General features: G+C 41.3%; 1 protein-coding gene across 17 annotated transcripts in view; it reads left to right on the top strand.

Annotated features, from left to right (window-relative positions):
* c2cd5 (C2 calcium dependent domain containing 5) overlaps positions 1-26,524 on the top strand; it is a 68,459-nt gene that overhangs the window by 20,358 nt on the left and 21,577 nt on the right. For 8 of the 17 annotated variants that reach the window (XM_061916830.1, XM_061916833.1, XM_061916837.1 and 5 more), the window contains exons 9-17: positions 6,754-6,972; positions 7,288-7,376; positions 9,216-9,251; positions 11,239-11,347; positions 21,332-21,446; positions 24,142-24,240; positions 25,919-26,030; positions 26,128-26,207; positions 26,289-26,475. In XM_061916830.1, coding sequence (XP_061772814.1) covers positions 6,754-6,972; positions 7,288-7,376; positions 9,216-9,251; positions 11,239-11,347; positions 21,332-21,446; positions 24,142-24,240; positions 25,919-26,030; positions 26,128-26,207; positions 26,289-26,475 — 1,046 coding nt within the window. The remainder of the gene's footprint in view (positions 1-6,753; positions 6,973-7,287; positions 7,377-9,215; positions 9,252-11,238; positions 11,348-21,331; positions 21,447-24,141; positions 24,241-25,918; positions 26,031-26,127; positions 26,208-26,288; positions 26,476-26,524) is intronic. The other 9 variants (XM_061916840.1, XM_061916844.1, XM_061916843.1 and 6 more) reach the window with 3 other exon arrangements.

Below are 26,524 nucleotides of genomic sequence, written 5' to 3'. Positions count from 1 at the left end.
CTTTTCAACCCATATTCAGTTGAATAGGCTACAAAGACAACATATCTGATGTTCAAACTCATAAACTTTATTTTTTTTTTGCAAATAATAATTAACTTAGAATTTCATGGCTGCAACACGTGCCAAAGTAGTTGGGAAAGGGCATGTTCACCACTGTGTTACATCACCTTTTCTTTTAACAACACTCAATAAACGTTTGGGAACTGAAGAAACTAATTTTTGAAGCTTTGAAAGTGGAATTCTTTCCCATTCTTGTTTTATGTAGAGCTTCAATCGTTCAACAGTCCGGGGTCTCCGCTGTCGTATTTTACGCTTCATAATGCGCCACACATTTTCGATGGGAGATAGGTCTGGACTGCAGGCGGGCCAGGAAAGTACCCGCACTCTTTTTTTTTTTTACGAAGCCACGCTGTTGTAACACGTGCTAAATGTGGCTTGGCATTGTCTTCTGAAATAAGCAGGGGCGTCCATGAAAAAGACGGCGCTTAGATGGCAGCATATGTTGTTCCAAAACCAGTATGTACCTTTCAGCATTAAATGTGCCTTCACAGATGTGTAAGTTACCCATGCCTTGGGCACTAATGCACCCCCATACCATCCCAGATGCTGGCTTTTGAACTTTGCGTCGATAACAGTCTGGATGGTTCGATTCCCCTTTGGTCCAGATGACACGATGTCGAATTTTTTTTTAAAAACAATTTGAAATGTTGATTCGTCAGACCACAGAACATTTTTCCACTTTGCATCAGTCCATCTTAGATGACCTCGGGCCCAGAGAAGCGGCGGCATTTCTTTGTTGTTGATAAATGGCTTTCGCTTAGCATAGTAGAGCTTTAACTTGCACTTACAGATGTAGCGACAAACTGCATTTAGTGACAGTGGTTTCCTGAAGTGTTCCTGTGCCCATGTGGTGATATCCTTTAGAGATTGATGTTGGTTTTTGATACAGTGCCGTCTGAGGGATCAAAGGTCACGGTCATTCAATGTTGGTTTCCGGCCATGATTTCTCCAGATTCTTGGAACCTTTTGATGATATTATGGACCGTAGATGTTGAAATCCCTAAATTTCTTGCAATTGCACTTTGAGAAACATTGTTCTTAAAGTATTTGCTCACGCAGTTGTGGACAAAGGGGTGTACCTCGCCCCATCCTTTCTTGTGAAAGACTGAGAATTTTTTGGGAATCTCTTTTTATACCCAATCATGGCACCCACCTGTTCCCAATTATCCTCCACACCTGTGGGATGTTCCAAATAAGTGTTTGTTGAGCATTCCTCAACTTTATCAGTATTTATTGCCACCTTTTCCAACTTCTTTGTCACGTGTTGCTGGCATCAAATTCTAAAGTTGATAATTATTTGCAAAAAAAAATGTTTTATCAGTTTAAACATCAAATATGTTGTCTTTGTAGCATATTCAACTGAATATGGGTTGAAAATGATTTGCAAATCATTGTATTCCATTTATATGTACATCTAACACAATTTCCCAACTCATATGGAAACGGGCTTTGTATATCAAACAAACCTTTAACAAAGTGATCACTGCAACCTCATGCATTCTTCGACTCTGCTCACTTGGTCAGATCCAGCAGAATAAAACAGTATTTTTCTTTGAGAAAGACAAAATGCCGACCATAACACTTTGACAAAAGACGCTTGCTGGTCCACCATTTGGAGCCTCGTGTAGTTGATGAGCCGGATGTGACGTCAGGTAAATCCAACATTTAGCTTGTGATGCCTCTGTGCGCTATATTGCCAATATACACTATATTGCCAATAGTATTTGGCCACTCATCCAAATGATGAGAAACAGGTGTCCTAATCACTTGGCCCGGTGTATAAAATCAAGCACTTAGGCATAGAGACTGTTTCAAACATTTGTGAAAAGAATGGGCCGCTCTCAGTGATTTCCAGCGTGGAACTGTCATTGGATGCCACCTGTGCAACAGATCCAATCTTGAAGTTTCCTCTCTCCTAAATATTTCAAAGTCAACTTTATTGTAAGATAAGTGAAGAGTTTGAGAACAACAGCAAGTCAGCCACCAAGTGGTAGGCCACGTAACTGACAGAGAGGGGTCAGCATAGTGCAAAGATTTTCTGCACAGTCAGTTGCTACAGAGCTCTAAACTTCATGTGTCCTTCCAATTAGCCCACTTACAGTACGCAGAGAGCTTCATGGAATGGGTTTCCATGGCCTAACAGCTGCAACTACGCCATACATCACCAAGTCCAATGCAAAGCGTGGGATGCAGTGGTGTAAAGCACGTCACCACTGGACTCTAGAGCAGTGGAGACGTGGAGTGATAGAATAGAAAGTACTTTATTGTTCCCTGGGGGAAATTCAGCACCACAGTTCGCTCACAATAAACAATAATAATAATAAATAATATATGACATATAATATATAATATATGAATAATATAAATATTTTACATTTAAGTGTTTCTTGGGTACTTTGAAGACTGTTAGCAACTTCCAATTTGTCGACAAACCAGAGCAAGGCTTACTCCAATCAGCAGATATCCTGTTGTCATAATTCAGAATAGGTAGATATCTTCACGTCCTCGACTGAAAAGGATGGCCGGCACTTGGCACTCCTAACTCCCAAGAGTCCGTGGTGTGTCCAGCAACATCCGCTATGTCACGACAAGCAGGTTCCCCCAAACCCAAGATCTTGTCAATTTCATTGAGGCCAGTTAAATAGTTCCAATGTTTAGATTTGGAGAGCGGTGCAAAAAGAGGCAACAAGAAAGTTAAGACAAGACAAAGAAGCAAGCAGGAGAGATAAAGGAGAGGAAAGGGGAGCGTCCGCCCGCCATCAGTGCTCAAAAAAACAAAAAACTACGACACATTTTTCTACAGATGGCGCCGCATCAGGAGCTACTACTCAGGACAGTACCAAGTATAGTAGCTTAACTTTGCCAATTCGCTATCATCAGTTGACAATAAATGATTAACTAATGCTAATAAGGGCGTAACTTACATGCTGGGAGCAGGAAGAGGGCGGGTTATGATATTTGCGGCTCAGTCAAACGCGGCCGCCTGACCGCTTCAAGCTGCCCTTTTTTTTTAACAAGAATTTGTTGATTGTGTTTCTTGAAACTCCATCTAATGTATTTGTTGGCTGCAACCAGTTGGACCAGTAATTTGTGGCCTGACCACTGTATTTTGCTATTGCTTATGTAGGAGATTAGAACATTCAGCAGGAAATCATCCCATCAAACAATGACTAATAGGTTTGTACCTGTATATGCTTTAATTTTATTAATTTATTTGGATTAATTTTCTTTTTGAAATATTGTCAAATGCCTATCCCTACTCCACAATCTCCACTTTGCTCCCTTTTCTACACTGCAAAAACTCAGTGTTTAAAAACAAGAAGAAAAAAAAATACAAAAATGAGGGGTATTTTATTTGAACTAAGCAAAATGATCTGCCAATAGAACAAGAAAATTTGGCTTGTCAAAACTTTCCTAAACAAGTAATATTAGCTAACCTCAATGAACCCAAAAATAGCTTTAAAATAAGGATATCACTAACAAGTGCACTTTTCTTGGTAGAAAAAAAATACCTTTTTACTCATAAATATTCTTAAATGAAGTAAATGCTAGTGCCATTATCTTGACATATTACATTTCTTCAAACCAGCAAACTTATACTAAAAACTAATTTATTGTTCTTAATTAAAGGCAACAAGGCAAGCGCTTGTTACTCTCAGGGTCTCCTAGCCACTCAGGCAAATCATATTGTCTAAAAAAGCATTTTCCATCCATAACATGACATCATCGCACCAAGTGCGTGCTCTTTCAGTCAATTCGTGCGTATATATACAGCCCGGCCCTTGGCCAAAATGTTTTTAATTGTAATTTTGAGGAATTTATCTGAATGTGCTTGAACTATTTCTGTTCAAAATTGTTAGAAATGTCACATGTTAAATGTTGAAATACTGTCAGTTTGCTGTACTACTATATGAGTACGTGTTTTCTATTGTTTCATTGAATATACAGTTGTTTTAATTATGAGACAATTGTGTCAAAATCATGATTTTTTTTTCATGCTTGAAATAGGAATTGATTATTTAAAAAAAGTAGTTTTATACTTGCGAGTGTTAATGACACAGCTTTGCAACACTTTATATTCTAGTTTCAAGCATGTTTTACTCAATAAAGTCATCACATCTCAACAACAAGCTGTGATATCTTACTGTGATCATTTAGGACCAAAACACTTAAAAGAAACAAAATACTCCTAACATAAAATCTGTTTAGGGAGAAGTATTATCTTATCAGACAGAAAATAAGCAAATATCACCTTTATTTGAGATATTTAATGTTACTTAGATTTCAGTTTTTGCAGTGTAGCTGACCTCCATCTCTTAAATAAATGTGTCTCCTTACTTTGGCGGTCAATCACATGAAAATAAGTAAATAGTGTGTTTCTTTTATACAGGGGTACCCATTACGTCGATCGCAAGCTTCCGGTCGATGGCGGAGGGTTTTTCAGTTGCTTGTCATTAAAAAAATGGACCTAAAAATTAGCAACCTTCACCAAGATGTCACTTTTTGTCACTTGATTGACATTCACGGCACCCGAGGGTCTCGTGATATGACGGTGGCTGCTTTCAGATCATTATTAAGAAAAAATGACCGACAGGAAGGCAAGAAACACTTTTTATTTCAACAGACTCTCGCGCCGTACCTGCTGTTAAAACTCTAAAGACCGACTTCACAGTTCCTATCGTCACAATACAAGCTACAGAGTTTGCCGCCAATGTATTTCTTGTAAAGTGTATGAAAACGTGTATGTAAGCTGGACAAATAAGATGCCAAAACCCAACCACTTTCATGCATACTTGCCAACCTTGAGACCTCAGAATTCCGGAGATGGGGGCGGGGTTGCATGGGCGAGGTTGAGGTGCAGGCAGGATACCCCTTCCCCTTCGAGCTGTCCTGGATGAAATGAAATAATTTTTTCAAATAATTTTGGAACTGGCAATCGTATTTACTCGTCGTCGCCATGTCTCTTCCTCGTTCTTTTGCTTCTTGTTGTGTGTGCAGTTGTGCAATGAGCTCCAAAAGCCGTAGATGTTATCGTAGCGTCCCGGAAGAGTTAGTGCTGCAAGGGATTGTGGGTATTTGTTCTGTTGTGTTAAGGTGCGGATGTTCTCCCGAAATGTGTTTGTCATTCTTGTTTGGTGTGGGTTGACAGTGTGGCACATATTAGTAACAGTGTTAAAGTTGTTTGTACGGCCACCCTCAGTGTGACATGTATGGCTGTTGACCAAGTATGCTTGCATTCATGTGTGTGTGTGTGTGTTTGAAATTAATGTTATCATTAAAGCGGTTAAAAGATCATACAACGTGACTGGGCCGGCAGGCTGTTTATATGGAGGAAAAGCGGACGCCTGGACAGCATGCGGCTGTTAAGGAGTGAAGTTTTCAGGTGAGAGAGGACGCTAAAGGCACCCCCCCAATATTGTTGTCCGGGTGGAAATCGGTAGAAATTCGTGAGAATGGTGGCCCTGGGAGATTTTCGGGAGGGGCACTGAAATTCGGGGGTCTCCCGGGAAAATCCGGAGGGTTGGCAAGTATGCTTCCATGTGGTGTTGGACAGAAAGGAGGACTTTTTTTCTCCTCCATTTGAAAATGTGGACGTTATCACTCCTGTCTGATTCGAATCAATGCAAGTCATCACAATCAGGTCATACAGCAACTTATATTCTTGTCTTCATGACAGAAAGGAATGTTAAACATACTTGTATTATAATTAAACACTTTTAACTTGTTAACAAAAACGTCAATACAAATGATATATATCAGGCCTGGGCAATTATTTTGACTCGGGGGGCCACATTTAGAGAAAATGTTTCCGGGGGCCGGTATATTTATTTTTAGGGACACTAATACAAAACCTAACAATAATGTCTGATTGAATGCTAAGAACATAACAGACTGCCTTAAAAAACCGTTATGGAATTTTACATTTTTCTATGAAGGATAAAACACTGAATATTGACAACATATGAATGTCACACCCCCTTTCGATCGACTTATTTTACAATCAAGTGAAACGCAAGAAAAATGCAACAAACAGTGAAATATGAATGCGAAGGGTACAAAATAAACCCACCTACAATCTAATATATCACTAAGCTTTAGAACTTTGTCGGGAAAATCTCTTTCCGCGTCTGTCCCAGACACCCGCATTTCAGGCTCTGGAAACACTCTGTGGAAACGTTTCCCACCCACACTGTTTGGTGCCTCGTCTTGGCTGCTGTGACGTAGATTACCATAGTAACTAATTAGATAACCAAACTAACTAATTACATGACCATAGTAACTAATTACATTACTATAGTAACTAGTGTATCATCCATAAGCGCAGATTCCAACCATTGAAATACTTTGTATAGTTCAAGACTTACGGTCATTTTAAAACATCTAAAGATCTAAAAAAAATATTTAGGAGATGTCTGGCGGGCCAGATTGAATAACTTAATGGGCTGCATGTGGTCCCCGGGCCTTAATTTGCCCAGGTCTGATATATATGAATGAGGTAGCTCCCCTCCACTTGGTCCTTTGAAAAGTCAATGACCAACTGGATGAAGGTGATTCAGTGCAGTAGAAAAGTTACCTGTAAGGAGGGAGCCCAAATTCCTCTTTTCCCTCCTATTTCTTTTCTCTCATTTTCTTACAAGACTATAATATTTTGTATTTCCTTAACACTTTTCCTTTTGATTTCCTGCCGGTTAGAGGAGCCCCAGCCTGTGAGACGTAGACCCGGCATCTTCTTCTGCCCCAGCTCCCCTGTCCTTTCCACGGGCACTCTGTCCTTCTCTGGCTCAGTGGGCACCGGTCCTGGATGTCCCCCCAGAGCCGCCGCCCTGTCCCCTCCTACCTCCACCCACTCAGATTCTGCCTTGCTGAGAAAGAACGTGTCCTTCACTGAGGACTTTCTGCTTGCAGCCTCGGGTATTGCGGTTGCTGTCATTTATCACAGAACCTCAGTAACAGCACTGTGCGACTGACTCTGATCTAACAGTCTGCGCATAAATAACTGCACTGTCTAACATCTCCGCTACACGGGAAACGGGGGAAATTCTAATATCCGAGCATGTAGCGTGGTGTTTTGTTTCCTCCACCCTTAGATAATGTAAAGGCCTAGTGGTGTGAGAGTGAACACGTGAGCTGGTATCCTCAGTCTTGTATAAACACTGTCCATTGTTACTAATGCGTCCGCTCCCTTGCTTGCAACGAGTGATGCGAAAATGTCTTCTTTGTGACCAGGCATGGGCAGTGGGGGCAGTGCCGGCAAGGAGGCGGGACCCCTGAAGACGCTGCTCAGACAACAGACGCAAACGGCTCTCGAGCAGAGGGTATGGTGACATGTCACGCTCACAAATACGATAAAGACATTTTGACTTGGCATGCACACGTTTGCAGGTAGAACACACTACCTAATGTACAAACCTTGTGTCCATATGAGTTGGGAAATTGTGTTGGATGTAAATATAAACAAAATACAATGATTTGCAAATCATTTTCAACCCATATTCAGTTGAATATGCTATACAGACAACATATTTGATGTTCAAACTGATAAAAAAAAATTTGTATGTGCAAATAATCATTAACTTTAGAATTTGATGCCAGCAACACTTGACAAAGAAGTTGGGAAAGGTGGCAATAAATACTGATAAAGTTGAGGAATACTCATCAAACACTTATTTGGAACATCCCACAGGTGTGCAGGCTAATTGAGAACAGGTTGGTGCAATGATTGGGTTTAAAAACAGCTTCCCAAAAAATTCTCAGTCTTTCACAAGAAAGGATGGAGCGAGGTACACCCCTTTGTCCACAACTGCGTGAGCAAATAGTCAAACAGTTTAAGAACAACATTTCTCAAAGTGCAATTGCAAGAAATTTAGGGATTTCAACATCTACGGTCCATAATATCATCAAAAGGTTCAGAGAATTTGGAGAAATCACTCCACTTAAGCGACATGGCCGGAAACCAACATTGAATGACCATAACCTTCTATCCCTCAGACGGCACTGTATCAAAAACCGATATCAATCTCTAAAGGATATCATCACATGGGCTCAGGAACACTTCAACAGACCACTGTCACAAAATACAGTTCCTCGCTACATCTGTAAGTGCAAGTTAAAGCTCTACTATGCAAAGCGAAAGCCATTTATCAACAACATCCAGAAACGCGTTAGTTTATCTGGGCCCGAGATTATTTAAGATGGACTGATGCAAAGTGGAAAAGTGTTCTGTGGTCTGACGAGCCCACATTTCAAATCGTTTTTGGAAATATTCGACATTTTGTCATAGGGACCAAAGGGGAAGCGAACCATCCAGACTGTTATCGACGCAAAGTTCAAAAGCCAGCATCTGGGATGGTATGGGGGTGCATTAGTGCCCAAGGCATGGGTAACTTACACATCTGTGAAGGCACCATTAATGCTGAAAGATACATACTGGTTTTGGAACAACATATGCTGCCATCTAAGCGCCGTCTTTTTCATGGACGCCCCTGCTTAATTCAGCAAGACAATGCCAAGCCACATTCAGCACGTGTTACAACAGCGTGGCTTCGTAAAAAAAGAGTGCAGGTACTTTCCTGGCCCGCCTGCAGTCCAGACCTGTCTCCCATCAAAAATGTGTGGTGCTATGAAGCGTAAAATACGACAGCGGAGACCCGGACTGTTGAACGACTGAAGCTCTACATAAAACAAGAATGGGAAATAATTCCACTTTCAAAGCTTCAACAATTAATTTCCTCAGTTCCCAAACATTTATTGAGTGTTGTTAAAAGAAAAGGTGATGTAACACAGTGATGAACATGCCCTTTCCCAACTACTTTGGCACGTGTTGCAGAACGTGAAATTCTAAGTTAATTATTATTTGCAAAAAAAACTAAGATAATGAGTTTGAACATCTAATATCTTGTCTATGTAGTGCATTCAATTGAATATGGGTTGAAAAGGATTTGCAAATCATTGTATTCAGTTTATATTTACATCTAACACAATTTCCCAATTCATATGGAAACGGGGTTTGTAAAAGAAGATGTGTTTTAGCGTCAGGTGTGTGCGTGAAAAGCCAAAGGATAGTGTCTAACAAATGTGTTGCAGGAAGTGGGTTTGTGCATAAACAAACATTGTACCCATTTCTGTCTTCCCGACCGCCTGTGCTACCTACACAGGGAGCCTGCTCCTCTGGGTTATTGTTAAACGCCAGGGTATGTCGCGTTTGTGTCAATTTCTCTCTCTCTACTATTCCTCCAATCGCAGCACTCTGACCATCTGATGGCCACCACCACCACTTCTATGCTGGCCTCCAACTATTTGCTGTGTGTTAGGATGTCAGAGGCAAAGCAGAGGCCTGTGGGGCCTCTGCTTTGCTCTGAAAGACTCTCACACATAGCTGGACGGCTGTTGTGTGGATGTTGTGTGGCCCTCAGGTTTGATTGGGTGTGTGGCAATGCGTGGCAACCTTTTGGATTCTCCTATCAAACTTTTTCCCCCCTCTGTTCTCGACTACTTTTCCCTGCAAGCTTGGTTTCCAGACAAGAATGAGCACGCTCACCCTATAATCTCATTCTTGCCTTTCCGCTCAGAGCTGTCCTTCACATTTCCCACAGTGGATTAGAGCAGTGTTTTTCAACCTTTTCTGAGCCAAGGCACGTTTATTTTCATTGAAAGAATCACGAGGCACAGTACGAGCAGAAAACATTAAAAAATGAAATTCAGCAGACTATATTGACAGTAAAAAGTTGTTCTCGCAATTGTTGGATATGAATTCAAACCATAGCCAAGCATGCATCAATATAGCTCTTGTCTCAAAGTAAGTGTATTGTCACATCATGTCGTGACTTATTTGGAGTTTTTTTTGTGTTTTTCTGTGTGTAGTGTTTTTGTTCTTGTCTTGCGCTCTTATTTTGTTGTTGATTGTCATGTACGGATGTACTTTGTGGACGCCGTCTGCTGCTCCACGTGCTGTAAATCTCTGCTGTCGTCCAGGATTCGGTTTTGTTTACTTTGCAGCCAGTTCAGTTTTAGCTTTGTTTTGCATAGCCATCCTTTAGCTTCAATGCCTTTTCTTAGCGGCACTTGCCTTTTGTTTATTTTTGGTTTAAGCATTAGAAACCTTTTTGCCTGCACACTGCCTCCCGCTGTCGTCTGCATATTGTGATCACGACAAACCATTTTCCTGAGATTAGCTACCTGCCGCCACCTACTGATATGGAAGAGTATTACACGGTAACTCTGCCGATCTCCAGACAGCACAGACACTTGACAACGACACATTAGCGGATTATAATTACTGGTTTGCAAAAAATATTTTTAATCCATTCAGGTGAAATTACATAATCTCCCATGGCACACCAGACAATATCTCACGGTACACTCGTATGCCACGGCACAGTGGTTGAAAAACATTGGATTAGAGGATAATAAGTTATGGATTGCCGTCCTAAACCTGCACCTTTTATGTTTATTTAAATTATAATCATCATTCCTACCTTGAACAAATAACAAGAGGCGAAATAGATGGTCCAGTATTTTAAACTACTGTAAGAGACTTATGAATGGTCAAAGGAACACTCACAATCTTTTGCATTTGCAGTGGAACCTGTTAAGTTGAAAAGGATTTGTTCAGATTCAGAACATTTTTTAGAAATCTTGGAAAGAGAAAAACTTCCCCAAGTTGAATATTGCAATCATAAAACAAACTTTTATTGCAAATTGTACCATTTATAGGTTCCATTGTACATTCATTTGAATTTGGCTAGAAATTCCTTTTGGGTCCACTTTGTATAACTTGTTTTTTACACTCCATTCCGTATGTATCTGAAATGTCATTGAGGTTTGATGAGGAATGAAGCCAATAGGGGATTTGCATGGGGTTAGGGGCAGCACTTAACTTGTTGCATGTTGGCATGTTCCTATCCTTTATAGATTCATCTAATATGATGTAGTGTAGGTTTTAGCCATCTCTTTTTTTTCCTCATTTAGTTTCTTGCAGTGGAAATTGAGTAGCTTTGGTTGGCAAATTGCACATGCATCCCATCTGAATAGAAATGTAGATTGATCACCCTCATTAGCAAAGCAGTCCTTTACGTGATGATAAACAGCCATTCTGTTGGATCTAATTGGAGTTTAGATACATTATTACACATGTTTTCCTCTGCTGGTAAGTGACCAGGATGTTTTTTGTGTGTCCAGGAATTCCCCTTCTTCACTTTGACATCTTTTCCACCTGGGTTTCTGGTCCACGTCGGCGGAGTGGTCAGCGCTCGCTCGGTCAAACTATTAGACCGCATACACAACCCTGGTGAGTTCATGAGTACAACATGTCCCACTCATAGCTGGTCATTAATATACTGAAACTAAATGATTTGGATTTATCGAGTCAAAGTCTGATCTTATCCTTGTTCTGTAGATTTTCTATGTATCTCTAAAGTAACATGATGAAAGTCTACAATGATTCTTTGGTCCGAAACAGGTGAAAGGTTAGTTAGAAGCATTGTACTGTAGAGACAGCAAAATATAGCATCCCCCTGTTCAGTTTGGCAACTTTTGCATTGTGAATTTTGTAAAACAAATGTGTTAACTCTGTTTTTGCCTGCGATGTTATTGTGTGTGATGATTGGTGGAGGTGCTGTAGTGGTGCATGGCTCCAATGTGTTGCCTGCTGCTGCTGCTGCTGCTTCTGCATTGCGGTAATCTACTCAATTGTCATTTACCTAAAGGTGTGCACTGGGTGTGTATTTGTGTCCAAATTCTACCTTTTTAGTTGAATTCTATAACCTTACTGGCAAATTACTTGGTCATTAGTTTAGTCAATTAGTCCTATTGACTTTTTTGATTAAATGTGTTGTTAGTTGCGATGGCTGGTTTAGGGGGGGAAAAAAAGCAGAACGTAATTGTAATTATTCACATTGTATGAAGGCTAAGCATTTATTCACCAATAAATTACAGCATATTGGAGGTGTGAATCTTTGGGCACCTCATGAATCGATTCGATTCCAATTTAATATATATATATATATATATATATATATATATATACACACACACATACACACAGTGGGGCAAAAAAGTATTTAGTCAGCCACCGATTGTGCAAGTTCTCCCACTTAAAATGATGACAGAGGTTTGTAATTTTCATCATAGGTACACTTCAACTGTGAGAGACAGAATGTGAAAAAAAATCTAGGAATTCACATTATAGGAGTTTTAAAGAATTTGTCAATTTTGGTGGAAAATAAGTATTTGGTCAACCATTCAAAGCTCTCACTGATGGAAGGAGGTTTTGGCTCAAAATCTCACGATACATGGCCCCATTCATTCTTTCCTTAACACGGTGACGAGAGAGAGAGAAAAAGGTGAGAGGCGCATTTATTGGGGTGACGAGAGAGAGGTGTGCAATTATTGGAGTGACGAGAGAGAGGTGTGCAATTATTGGGGTGACGAGAGAGAGGTGTGCAATTATTGGGGTGACGAGAGAGAGGTGTGCAATTATTGGGGTGACGAGAGAGAGAGAAAAAAGAGAGAGGCGCAATTATTGGGGTGACGAGAGAGAGGTGTGCAATTATTGAGGTGGCGAGAGGGAGGTGTGCAATTATTGGGGTGACGAGAGAGAGGTGTGCAATTATTGGGGTGACGAGAGAGAGAGAAAAAAGAGAGAGGTGCAATTATTGGGGTGACGAGAGAGAGGTGTGCAATTATTGAGGTGGCGAGAGAGAGGTGTGCAATTATTGAGGTGGCGAGAGAGAGCCGCAATTATTGAGGTTGCGCGGAAGAGGTGCGCAAATATTGGGGTGACGAGACAGAGAGAGGCAATCATTGGGGTGACGAGAGAGAGAAGCAATTATTGGGGTGATGAGAGAGAGTAGCAATTATTGGGGTGACGAGAGAGAGAGAGAGACGCAATTGTTGGGGTTACAAGACTAAGAGAGAGAGGTGCAAATTTTGGGGTGATGAGAGAGAGAGAGAGAGAGAGAGAGAGGTGTGCAATTATTGGGGTGACGAGAGAGAGAGAAAAAAGAGAGAGGCGCAATTATTGGGGTGACGAGAGAGGCGTGCAATTAAGGTGGCGAGAGAGAGAAAAAAAGAGAGAGGCGCAATTATTTGGGTTACGCGAAAGAGGAACGCAATTATTGGGGTGACGAGAGAGAGAGGCAATCATTGGGGTGACGAAAGAGAAAAGCAATTATTGGGGTGACGAGAGAGAGAAGCAATTATTGGGGTGACGAGAGAGGGAAAGAAGCAATTATTGGGGTTACAAGACAGAGAGAGAGAGAGGTGCAATTATTGGGGTGACGAGAGAGCGAGAGAGAAAAAAGAGAGAGGCGCAATTATTGGGGTGACGAGAGGCATGCAATTAAGGTGGCAGGAGAGAGAAAAAAGAGAGAGACGCAATTATTTGGGTGACGCGAAAGAGGCGCGTAATTATTGGGGTGACGAGAGAGAAAAGCAATTATTGGGGTGACGAAAGAGAAAAGCAATTATTGGGGTGATGAGAGAGAGAAGCAATTATTGGGGTGACGAGAGAGAGAGAGAGAGAGACGCAATTATTGGGGTTACAAGACAGAGAGAGAGAGAGAGAGAGGTGCAATTATTGGGGTGACAAGAGAGCGAGAGGTGTGCAATTATTGGGGTGATGAGAGAGAAAAAAAAGAGGCGCAATTATTTGGGTGATGCGAGAGAGGCACGCAATTATTGGGGTGACAAGAGAGAGAGAGGCAATCATTGGGGTGACGAGAGAGAGAAGCAATTATTTGGGTGACGAGAGAGAGAGAGAGACGCAATTATTGGGGTGACGAGACATAGACAGGGAGAGAGAGAGAGGTGCAATTTTCGGGGTGACGAGAGAGAGAGAGAGAGAGAGAGGTGCAATTATTAGGGTGAGAAAAGAAGGAGGCGGAATTATTGGGGTGACGAGAGAGAGAGGCAATCATTGTGGTGACGAGAGAGAGAGAGACGCAATCATTGGGGTGACGAGAGAAAGAGACGCATTCATTGTGGTGAGGAGAGAAAGAGACGCAATTATTGGGGTGATGAGAGAAAGAGATGCAATTATTGTGGTGACGAGAGAGAGAGACAGACGCAATTATTGGGGTGACGAAAGTGAGAGAGACGCAATCATTGGGGGGACGAGACAGAGAGAGAGGTGCAATTATTGGGGTGATGAGAGAAAGAGAGAGCTAGAGAGGTGCAATTATTGGGGTGACGAGAGAAGGAGGCGGAATTATTGGGGCGACGAGAGAGAGAGAGAGAGGTAATCATTGTGGTGACGAGAGAGAGAGAGGGAGACGTAATCATTGGGGTGAGGAGAGAAAGAGACGCAATCATTAGGGTGAGGAGAGAAAGAGACGCAATTATTGGGGTGATGAGAGAGAAAGAGACGCAATTATTGGGGTGACGAGAGAGAGAGACAGATGCAATTATTAGGGTGACGAAAGAGTGAGAGAGATGCAATCATTGGGGTGACGAGAGAGAGAGAGAGAGAGAGAGGTGCAATTATTAGGGTGAGAAAAGAAGGAGGCGGAATTATTGGGGTGACGAGAGAGAGAGGCAATCATTGTGGTGACGAGAGAGAGAGAGACGCAATCATTGGGGTGACGAGAGAAAGAGACGCATTCATTGTGGTGAGGAGAGAAAGAGACGCAATTATTGGGGTGATGAGAGAAAGAGATGCAATTATTGTGGTGACGAGAGAGAGAGACAGACGCAATTATTGGGGTGACGAAAGTGAGAGAGACGCAATCATTGGGGGGACGAGACAGAGAGAGAGGTGCAATTATTGGGGTGATGAGAGAAAGAGAGAGCTAGAGAGGTGCAATTATTGGGGTGACGAGAGAAGGAGGCGGAATTATTGGGGCGACGAGAGAGAGAGAGAGAGGTAATCATTGTGGTGACGAGAGAGAGAGAGGGAGACGTAATCATTGGGGTGAGGAGAGAAAGAGACGCAATCATTAGGGTGAGGAGAGAAAGAGACGCAATTATTGGGGTGATGAGAGAGAAAGAGACGCAATTATTGGGGTGACGAGAGAGAGAGACAGATGCAATTATTAGGGTGACGAAAGAGTGAGAGAGATGCAATCATTGGGGTGACGAGAGAGAGAAGCAATTATTGGGGTGACGAGAGAGAGAGAGAGAGACGCAATTATTGGGGTGACGAGACAGAGAGAGAGAGAGAGGTGCAATTATTGGGGTGACGAGAGAGAGAGAGAGAGAGAGAGGTGCAATTATTAGGATGAGAAAAGAAGGAGGCGGAATTATTTGGGTGACGAGAGAGAGAGGCAATCATTGTGGTGACGAGAGAGAGAGAGAGGCAATCATTGTGGTGACGAGAGAGAGAGACGCAATCATTGGGGTGACGAGAGAAAGAGACTCATTCATTGTGGTGAGGAGAGACAGAGACGCAATTATTGGGGTGATGAGAGAAAGAGATGCAATTATTGGGGTGACGAGAGAGAGAGACAGACGCAATTATTGGGGTGACGAAAGAGTGAGAGAGACGCAATCATTGGGGGGACGAGACAGAGAGAGAGGTGCAATTGAGGTGATGAGAGAAAGAGAGAGCGAGAGAGGTGCAATTATTGGGGTGACGAGAGAAGGAGGCGGAATTATTGGGGTGACGAGAGAGAGAGAGAGGTAATCATTGTGGTGACAAGAGAGAGAGGGAGACGCAATCATTGGGGTGACGAGAGAAAGAGACGCAATCATTAGGGTGAGGAGAGAAAGAGACGCAATTATTGGGGTGATGAGAGAAAGAGATGCAATTATTGGGGTGACGAGAGAGAGAGACAGACGCAATTATTGGGGTGACGAAAGAGTGAGAGAGACGCTATCATTGGGGGGACGAGACAGAGAGAGAGGTGCAATTATTGAGGTGATGAGAGAAAGAGAGAGCGAGAGAGGTGCAATTATTGGGGTGACGAGAGAAGGAGGCGGAATTATTGGGGTGACGAGAGAGAGAGAGAGAGGTAATCATTGTGGTGACGAGAGAGAGAGAAAGAGTCGCAATCATTGGGGTGACGAGAGAAAGAGACGCAAACATTAGGGTGAGGAGAGAAAGAGACGCAATTATTGGGGTGATGAGAGAGAAAGAGACGCAATTATTGGGGTGACGAGAGAGAGAGACAGATGCAATTATTGGGGTGACGAAAGAGTGAGAGAGATGCAATCATTGGGGTGACGAGAGTGGGAGAGAGAGAGGCAATTATTGGGGTGACGTGAGAGAAAACGCGCGCTCCACGGACCTTGCTCAAGAGATTTTCCCTCTGAGTAAGCGGAGTCGATTATATTTGTTTTACTTAATTTGACTGGCATCGCTGGCTGTGGAGTCTCTGTGTGCGCTTTAAGAGCACACTGCTGTTGTTAGTTGGTGACATGTCTGGACAATATTGGAGACGGACACATTCTCACACTAAAAGTACACAGCGAAGGATGAAAATAATTCCTTCACTCAGTTGCTGTAAGTGAAAGTTCCCAAGCAGCAGGCCATGTGTGGACAACGGTGCCACAACTTGTTTATCCATTCTTGTCCTTTGTTTACTGGGACGCTCACTGCTCCTTCATGGAACTGCTCACTTGGTCATTGTTGCAATAACATCAATACTAGCTCAAATGTTTTGTCATCTCATCAAATTGAATGCAGGCTGTGAAGTACCAATACGCTGAGTTTAGTTAGTGACGCACAAAGATTGTGTAGTAGATGTTGGAGGTATCACTCCTGTTTATTTTTGGTGGTCAAAAAGTTGTAGGAGTAGAACAAAGCTTGTTTAAATGACCTTATCTTCATTAGCCATACTGCTTTCGGTTTTATATTAACAAAAAGTAAACATGATTTTTTTTACATTAGTTGTGGGATTGTTTTTCTATTTCACAAAGTTATTACTTTAAAAACTATTCATGTGACATAACATTTTATTCATGTTTTATGTTGTACTGTTAATTCCTACATGACATATTTCTGCTCATACTCTTAATGGGTCGCTCCCGATACAACATATACTGACATTTACTTCATGTAAATGTAAATAACTTTAAAAAAATACTTCTCTTTATCAACATGAAAAAATAGAGATGAAGGCTTAATGTAATGAGAAAAAGCTGACATGGTAATATTATTAATGAACAAAAACACAAATATTTGTATTTGAATATATGGATACTATCTATTATCTACAGCCTTTTACTAGACATTTCAAATTACATGCACGCCCCACCCCGTCACTGTTTTATATAACAGTAAATAATCGTGATTAATAATCTTGATGATTATTTTGGCCATAATCGTGCAGCCCTATGTCAAGCAATCAATCAATCAATGTTTATTTATATAGCCCTAAATCACAAGTGTCTCAAAGGGCTGCACAAGCCACAACGACATCCGCGGTTCAGCGCCTACATAAGGGCAAGGAAAAACTCACAACCCAGTCGGACGTCGATGAGAATGACTATGAGAAACCTTGGAGAGGACCACATACTAATACTAGATCTCTTATATGAGCACTATTTTTATCTATATGAACAAAAAGTGTAGTTGCGTCTTAAGTCCATCAGGTGCCATCTTGCAAAATTCTTACATTTGTTTTTATTTGTTTATCTGTTATGTTCATAAGGTGTTATCTTGCACAATTTTCACATTTAGTTTTTTTTTTTTTTTTTTCTGCCATTTTACTTAGTTTATAATGCTTGTTTTGCTTTTATATTCATATTCAACTTCAGGTACACGAAACAGTGTTCTTATCTACAATGTTTTTTCTTAAAATAAATCATTTTGAATTTTTTTTTTTAATGAGATTTTGTAGACCGCACACTCTGCAGTAAACAAAATATAGGCCTTAGGGATAACTTTTTTCATATTTCCGGTAGGTGTGTTTTCGACCCTTGTGTGGTTTTCGGGTCTGTTACACCCGTTTTCATTTTTTTATTTAAAGAAAAATTATACAATTAATTAATTTTTCAAACTGAGTCTCACTGACTTTGGCTCCTTTTCTGTGAAGAACATTTATCAAAATACATATTTAATGACCACACACACCATACACCCCCCCTACACACTTCTATTACGTATAAGATGCCCGGGTCCACTGGACCTGGGGCTAATAGAAGTGTGGAAATTGATGTTCTGTGTAACACGCACGCACGCGCACACACAGCAGGCCTAGACTGGGGGAGGACAAAGTGTAGGTACATAGCACATCAGAGGGTCAAATGTGCGAGAAAATGAGAGCAGACAGTGTTGACAAACAATGTTGCAACCTCGTGTGGGAACTGCAGGTGCAGAAACACAAAAGAAGAATCCCTGTGGGATGCAGAAACTCGCAGAGAATTTTTCCGTGCAACGTCCATATTGCTGTTACTCAGCCAGCGTTTGTGGGTCTGATGGCCCCCTTGCATTGTGTGGCTTTTAATGCCTCACGATAAAACACTTTTATGTTAAAATACTGAACAGATGTTTATTGGGATAAGGTAAACATCTGTTCAGTATTTTAACATAAAAGTGTTTTCATTTTTAGGCATTAAAAGCCACACAATACAAGGCGTCCATCAGACCCACAAACGCTGGCTGAGTAACAATATGAATATTACACAAAGGTTAAGCAATGATAACAGAACTGTCCTTTTTACTGTCATTTGCAGCTTTGCTTGCAGTTTTGATTGATTGATTGATTGATTGATTGAAACTTTTATTACAGTACATATTCCGTACAACGGACCACTAAATGGTAACACCCGAATAAGTTTTTCAACTTGATTAAGTCGGGGTCCACGTAAATCAATTCAGTTAAATTAGGACAAGGAATTGATCATTTTATATATTTTGAGGCAAAACCTTTTTCTCCTTGGCTTTTCATCTTTAAGATTGTAGTCCATTTTGCATTAGATGCATTAGTGAACCAGTCTTGTCTGATAATGCCTAGAGTGTATGGAGTGCTGCTGTTGTGTGTTAGACTGTTTCTTCTCTGTTTCTTTCTCTCTGTCTCTCTCTTTCTTGTACTAACGGTGTGTTCTGGCCCAGCCTTGGGTAACACGCGCTCATACAAACTGCTTGACTGGAATAGTGTCACGGCAGGTATTTCCCTACTTTTACTGCTCTCACCCACGGGAGTGCTGGCAGCTCAGTGAGGTGGATGAGGCCTTTTATTAAATTAAAACTAAATGCACACCATGTTAGGTCCAGTTATCCAAAACGAATGCTGGTACGGCATAAAACTCAGTGAGCTGTCATTCTCCTTTCTCTTATCCGTGTGAATGTGCGTGTGGAGCTGAGTCGAGCATGCGCTGTGTCCTCACCCCACCCAGCCTGGCCTGGTAAATCCTTCCGCCACCCACGCTCGCCCTACCCCACCCGGCTCATCCCGCTGCAGCTCATTCTTAGTGTCGCTGTTCCAAAGGCTTCCCTGAAGCTGCGTTGCGCTTCAACCTGCCTAGACCCCGCCGGATGAGGTTTCAGGAGGTTGACTTTGTGACTCAGAACCACTGACCAGGCATGCGCACTCCTAATCCTTACTCACTGGGCCGTATTCATATGAGAAAAGGTTGGATGGGTAGCTTGAAAGGTTGCCCTAAGATTGATTTGACACCTTTTAGGAAATATTTATTCAAAAGATTGATGTGTTTAATGAATATGGCCCTCCTCTGCCCATAAGCGTGCACATGGACACGAGTGTGCACGCTGCTTAGCTTTTGCTTGTGACATTCTGCCTCTGGTTTGAAGGAAGCCGCTCATGGGCCACGATGGCTGAAAATCAGTCATCTCTCTTTATCTCTTCACTTCATCTTTAGTTCTCCACAATCCCATCTGGTCATGTTTCTCTCCCACCGTCAGCATGTCGGGTGACACCTAATGTAGCTTCCTTTTTGTTATGTGAGTCATTTAGAACATTATGTGAGTCATTTAGAACATTGCCAAGAATTAAGCTCTTTGGAATTATCACATTTTTAGAAAATAAACTGGAGCCAAGCCTCATGAGACTATTGAAACACACCCTTATACGATAGTGTAACTGAAGAGATCATGTTTTTTCATACACTCGTTAAGTATTTCTTACTTTATTGCCTCCTTTCTTTCATGGTGGCTGATTTGAGTGAGGGGCAATGTGGTTTCAAATGAAAATATCCATTCTCTTAATATAGATATTATTTAAAATCCCACATGTAAACCGAGGTAATCTCTTCAATGAGTTTGCCTTCATCTTCATCAGCATCATCAACATCTGCATTCAAGTTGTCATAAATCCTCTTTGTTTTACAAACTTCATTTTGGCCTGCTTTGGAACACAGTGGTCCTCTACAAATAACCAGAAAATACAACCTGCAGAATATTTGCTGCCGGTTTATTTTCTGGAGCTCTTGTAAGATATCTGTCAAATACCATGTTGGCATGTGTTTCTTTTGACCAATAATTGGTAGAGATGTCCGATAATATCGGCCGATAAATGCTTTAAAATGTAATATCAGAAATTATCGGTATCGTTTTCAAAATTATCGGTATCGATTTCAAAAATGAATATTTATGACTTTTTAAAACGCCGCTTTGTACACGGACGTAGGGAGAAGTACAGAGCGCCAATAAACCTTAAAGGCATTGCCTTTGCATGCCTGTCCAGTCACAAAATATCTGCGGCTTTTCACACACACAAGTGAATGTGAGGCATACTTGGTCAACAGCCATACAGGTCACACTGAGGGTGGCCTTATAAACAACTTTAACACTGTTACAAATGTGTGCCACACTGTGAACCCACACCACACAAGAATGACAAACACATTTTGGGAGAACATCCGCACCGTAACACATAAACACAACAGAACAAATACCCAGAAGCCCTTGCAGCACTAACTCTTCCGGGATGCTACAATATACAACCCCGGGCCCACCTCAACATCTTCAGAGCATGTCCCAAATTCCAAGCTGCTGTTTTGAGACATGTTAAAAAAATGAATGCACTTTGTGACTTCAAAAATAGATATAGCAGTGTTATGTTGGCATTTTTTTCCATAACCTCAGATGATTTATTTTGGACAACCTTGTTACATTGTTTAATGCATCCAGCGCGGCATCACAACAAAAGTAGGCATAATAATGTGTTAATTCCACGACTGTATGTATCTCTATCGGTTGATATCGGTATCCGTAATTAAGAGTTGGACAATATCGGAATATCGGATATCGGCAAAAAAGCCGTTATCGGACATCTCTAATAATTGGGTTTAATGTTGACTTGCTGATTCATCCAATCATAATAATATGTGATGTTATTTGATTGGGTATGTTTTTTTTTGGTTTTTTTTGCAGATGAGCCAGAGACCCGTGATGCCTGGTGGGAGGAGATACGACAAGAGATCAAGTCACACGCCAAAGCTCTTGCTTGTCACGCTGTTGTTGGATACAGTGAAAGCACCAGCATCTGGTATGGAATTCTGTCCACCCTTTTCTCTTTTGTAAAGCTGTGTTTTCTGCAAAAACGGTTTTCTAAACATAGCGTGTTTTAATGTTTATTGAATCGCCTGCAGAAAATACCGGGTGTTTGTCTCTCTCATGTGAGCAGTCATTAAATATTTTTTCCCTAATCCTTCAATCTATTTAGGTCACTGTTTAAACGTTTTGCAAATGTTCCTTTTCATAGCATAAGTTTCCCTTTTCAAATGCAACCCAAACTGCAGCTTTACACATACCATGTCTGCTCTTTAGGCAGTATGTGTTGTAGTAAAGACCTCAAACACCACCAATAATGAGATCACTTTAAAGTAAAAGTGTTTAAATTTGCAAGCCCTCGCTCCTGTTGCTCTGCCGACACGCATGACACTTTTGGTCACCAAAAATATCGGGACTCGCAAAATATTTTTTTTTTTCCATATCTGACGCGCCTGCAAAATCTGGTTCACGCATTGTGCATGTTATGGGCCCCAAGAAGGCATTCAAATGTATAGGAGAAAAAACAAAGCAATTTCAATAAAATAAAATAAATACATTTTAAAAATTAAAAAACCCTGAAATAAAGTATTTCCTTGAATTGCCGCCGGGGCGCTAATTAATTCAAAACCTCTTCTCACTCCGGCGTTTACCAAAGGCATGCGGTAAATTTAGGCCTGCGCTTATAAATTTGAGTGTGATGTAAGGATACCATCATGAAAAGCACATTTAATAAAAAAAACTTTATTATGGTCTTACCTTTACTTATAAATTAAGTCCATGCGCAGCTTCTTCTGATCAAAAGCATCGATAACTTGTTTATAGAAGTCTTCCTTATCTTTCTTCAGTTTTAAAAGTCTCTCTGTCTCGATGAAGATCTTCCTTTATTACCTCCTGCTTCGATTGAAAGTCCAGTTTAGAAAACTGTTTTATGTTAGATATGTAATCCTCCATGTTAAAATTGCGAGCGAGAGGAAAAAATAAACGATCGCTGCTCACTCCTGCTGCTTGTTGTCAGTTCTTCTGCAGCCGAGTAGTGCCAAGAAGGATCACTAGCGCCCTCTACCACCAGGAGGTCCGAGTCATTTAATGACTCATATTTGACACAGGCAGCAACGGTCTATTAATCAAACATAGCTGCTTACTGTTCTTTTTAGCATATTCAATTGCTTGGACCTTAAATCCTACTGAATAGCTCTTAATCTTCTTCCCTTTATGCGATTTCAAATGATTGAAATCAGCCTCCTCCATTTGGAAATTGATGACAGGTGAAGTGTCACCCGTGACGTGACGAGTTTGACCCGGCTTAAATTCTAGGCATGTGCTAATTATTTTGCGAAACGAGTTTGACCCGGCGGAAATTCTAGACATGCGCTAATAAAAATAATATTTTGCGAAACGAGTTTGACCCGGCGTTAATCCTGAGCCGGCGGTAATGCTAAGCATGCGCTAATAATTTTGCGAAACGAGTTTGACCCAGCGGTAATTCTAGGCAGGCGCATACTAAATACCCGGCGGCAATTCAGGGAAATACGGTAAAATAAAATAATGAAATCAAGCCTCTTCAGACTCTCAACATATGTAGGATCAAGATCTGAACTTGTGAAACCAAATTATGGTTTTGTTTTTGGTGGCGAACCAACTAGATCAAAGTGCTGTAATTTGCATAAAATTTTTGGCCATTTGCCATCACCCGTCAGTTTAGTATCCGTCTCTGATCAACTCAAGTGCAGAAATGACTGTTAGATTGGTGATGGCGTGGGGCAGTTTTTTCCGCCAGGCCCCACTCACTACGAATAAGTATGAATATAGCACTTCAGAGTGTCATCATTATCATTTCTACCAAATAATATCAAGGTCTGAATTTGTGGAGCTGAGTTATTAACGTTTGTTTTGTGGCAAACCGTGGGAGCAATGTCTCATGGCCTCGGCAAACTTTTTTTGCGATTTCTCATCACCTTTATGTATAATATCTTTAATTCTGGTGGCTTTTCCTGTAGCAGTTTCATGTTTTCCTTGAAGATTATTCCCCGCACCTGCTTTGTTTTGGCAATCAAATCTATTTAAGTTGTGCGGACACTATCCTTCTTTGTGTGGTGGGACATTGCTGATTGTCATGTCATGTACGGATGTACTTTGTGGACACCGTCTGCTCCACGCGCTGTAAGTCTTTGCCTTTTGTTTTTGTTTACTTTGCAGCAAGTTCAGTTTTAGTTTAATTTTGCATAGCCATCCCTAAGCTTCAATGCCTTTTCTTAGCGGCACTCACCTTTTGTTTATTTTTGGTTTAAAGCGTTAGATACCTTTTTACCTGCACATTGCCTCCCGCTTTTGCCTGCATATTGTGATCACAACAAACCATGTTCCCAACATCGACAAACCAATTATCTACCTGCTGCCACCTAGTGATATGGAAAAGTATTACACGGTTACTCTGCCGAGCTCTAGAAAAGAATAAACCGCAATTTCAATGAGGCCCGAGCAGCGAAGCAAGTCCCGCGTGGGCGATGCAGAGCCATAGCCACCTACCAAAAAAGTAGTATTGTCCTAATTTGTTCCAGTAGACAATACATCTGATGAATAATTGTGTCTATTAGAGCGGAGGTCACTATATGTGGTCATTCAGATGTGACTGGCGCAAACCAGGAAACACACTGAACTTTTCTCCATTGTTTCTGTCTCCCTTAATGCAGCGAGGAGGTGTGTATCCTGTCAGCATCTGGCACAGCAGCCATCTTGAATCCTCGCTACATGCGTGAAGGCTGTTTGGACCTTGGAAGCACAGAACACAGGTTGTCTCCATCCAGAGATTGGCGCATTAAGCACACCTGCACAATCTAATGAGACCCCCTTCCAGAGTTTGGCATTTGTGAATCTAATTAGATTGCGCATGTTTACATTACAAAGTGTATTGTGAGAGTAAATAGGCAAATTTACTACCATATTTCCTTGAATTGCCGCCGGGGCGCTAATTAATTTAAAACCTCTTCTCACTCCTGCGATTACCAAAGGCATGTGGTAAAAGTAAGTATGCACTAATTATTTTAAAGCCTCTTCTCACTCCGGCACTTACCAAAGGTATGCAGTAAAAATTTGACTGTGATGTAAGCTTGGCCCTTAAATCCTACTGATTAGCTCTTAATCTTCTTCCCTTTATGTGATTTCAAATTACCGGTATTGAAATCAGCCTCCTCCATTTTGAAAATGATGACAGGGGAAGTGTCACTCGTGACGTCATGAGTTTGACCAGGCGGTAATACTAAGCATGCGCTAATTATTTTGGGAAGCGAGTTTGACCCGGCAGTAATTCAAGGCAGGCGCATACTATATGTCTTGTGGCGATTCAAGGAAATATGGTAATTGGAAAGAGTAGTGTGGTCTGACTAGGGGTGGAAAGTTTACGGTAAATTTCCAGAAATTTACCACGTGAAGTTAAGCTCAGGAGGTTTGGAAATTTTGACCATGTTTTGATTATTCAAAGTTGAATACCGTCCATCTTATTCTGTAGAATAAGATGAGAAGCTTGAAAAAGACTAATGCAATGCCACACACAGATATAAATAGTCAGCAAAACAATTAGAATAGTCTTTAAAAATATTTTACTGATGGACAAATGAATATAAATAAGCTTAATGTATAAATGAACAGTCAATCAGCATGCTATAAAAAAACTAACCTACATTCTTGTATGACAACAGAATGGCTAGCGGAACAGAAGGCAGAAGAAACTACACCTTTTCATTTAGTATTTGCTCGTTGAACTTTACACATCACAAAAAAGGTCAATTCGGATCTCTAACGTTGTTAGAATAAACAAATGGGATTTAACATAGAGAAAATTAGCATAACTGCTATCGGAGAAATATTTTCGGCTCATTATGAATCTATGGTGGTACATAAACCTAGCTAGAGATATTGGCCCCAAAATCCTTTAACAAGTACAGGAACAGCTAGCTGGCTTGAGTGGAAGTCTGCTGGAGTAGTGTACAGTCATACAGTAACAAGCTATTACACCTCTATTACACTTAAATACCATAGATCAAATATATTTACCCCAATAATGTCATCAACACTTACCTGACTGGATGAAGTTATTTGGCTCAAATACTAGTGTGGCCTCAATAGCCCTCCTGTAGTGTGTAGCATGCTGGGAATGATCTGGGCATGTGCTGGAAGAATACACTGCACATGTGCTGGAGGAATGCACAGAAGGGGTTAAAATTCAACTGAATTTGCATTAAATTGTCCGGGCATGGGCTGGAAGAATACACTGCACATGTGATGGAGGAATGCACAGTGAAGGGTTGAAATTCAACTGAATTTGCATTAAATTAGGTTGTTTTAGCCAATAATCAAGCTGCAAGCTCTAGCATTGTAAATTATTCCCATTAATTCCCATGGAAAGTTTCCAACTTTGAATATTCCCGGAATTTTGCAACCCTAGGTCTGACACCAAATTGTGTCTTGCAGGTTCGAGGAACCGGCTCCTCCGAGTTGTGGCTTCTGTCACATACCCTACGATGAGTTCAACATGCCCTTTCCCGCCCAGCTCACGTATTGTTACCTCTGCAGACGACAAAAGGTTTCCAGTGCTATATTTGTTTTTCCCAGTGATTCGTGCAACTTGTTAGTGGGAAATGTAATTAATTATTTGTCGTGATCGGTCTTGTTATTGCAAGGTCCCGGATGTTCTGTTCACAACAGTTGATCTGCCATCAGAAGCGGCTGTCACAGGGAAAGGATGTCTCATTCAGGCAAGGTATGAAACGTGGCACTGAGATGCAGTCGAGTAGGAAGGCCAACCACCAAAGCAAGTAAATGCCCGCTTGTTGCCTTGCAGACTGTGCCGCCTGAAAAAGCGAGCCCAGGGGGAAGTCAATGCGACGGCCATCTCCAACCTGCTTCCTTTTATGGAGTACGAACTACACACTCAGTTGATGAACAAGCTGAAGCTGCGTAGCATGAACGCCCTGTTTGGCCTTCACATACAAATCAGTATGGGAGAGAACATGCTGCTCGGTCTCGCTGTAAGTCCACATTTTTTTAAATTAATAATGCAAACTGGTGATTTGCATG

This window comes from Nerophis ophidion, linkage group LG12, assembly GCF_033978795.1.
Source record: "Nerophis ophidion isolate RoL-2023_Sa linkage group LG12, RoL_Noph_v1.0, whole genome shotgun sequence".
In the NCBI taxonomy this organism is placed as follows: Eukaryota; Metazoa; Chordata; class Actinopteri; order Syngnathiformes; family Syngnathidae; genus Nerophis; species Nerophis ophidion.
This window is presented reverse-complemented; position numbering and strand designations above follow the sequence as displayed.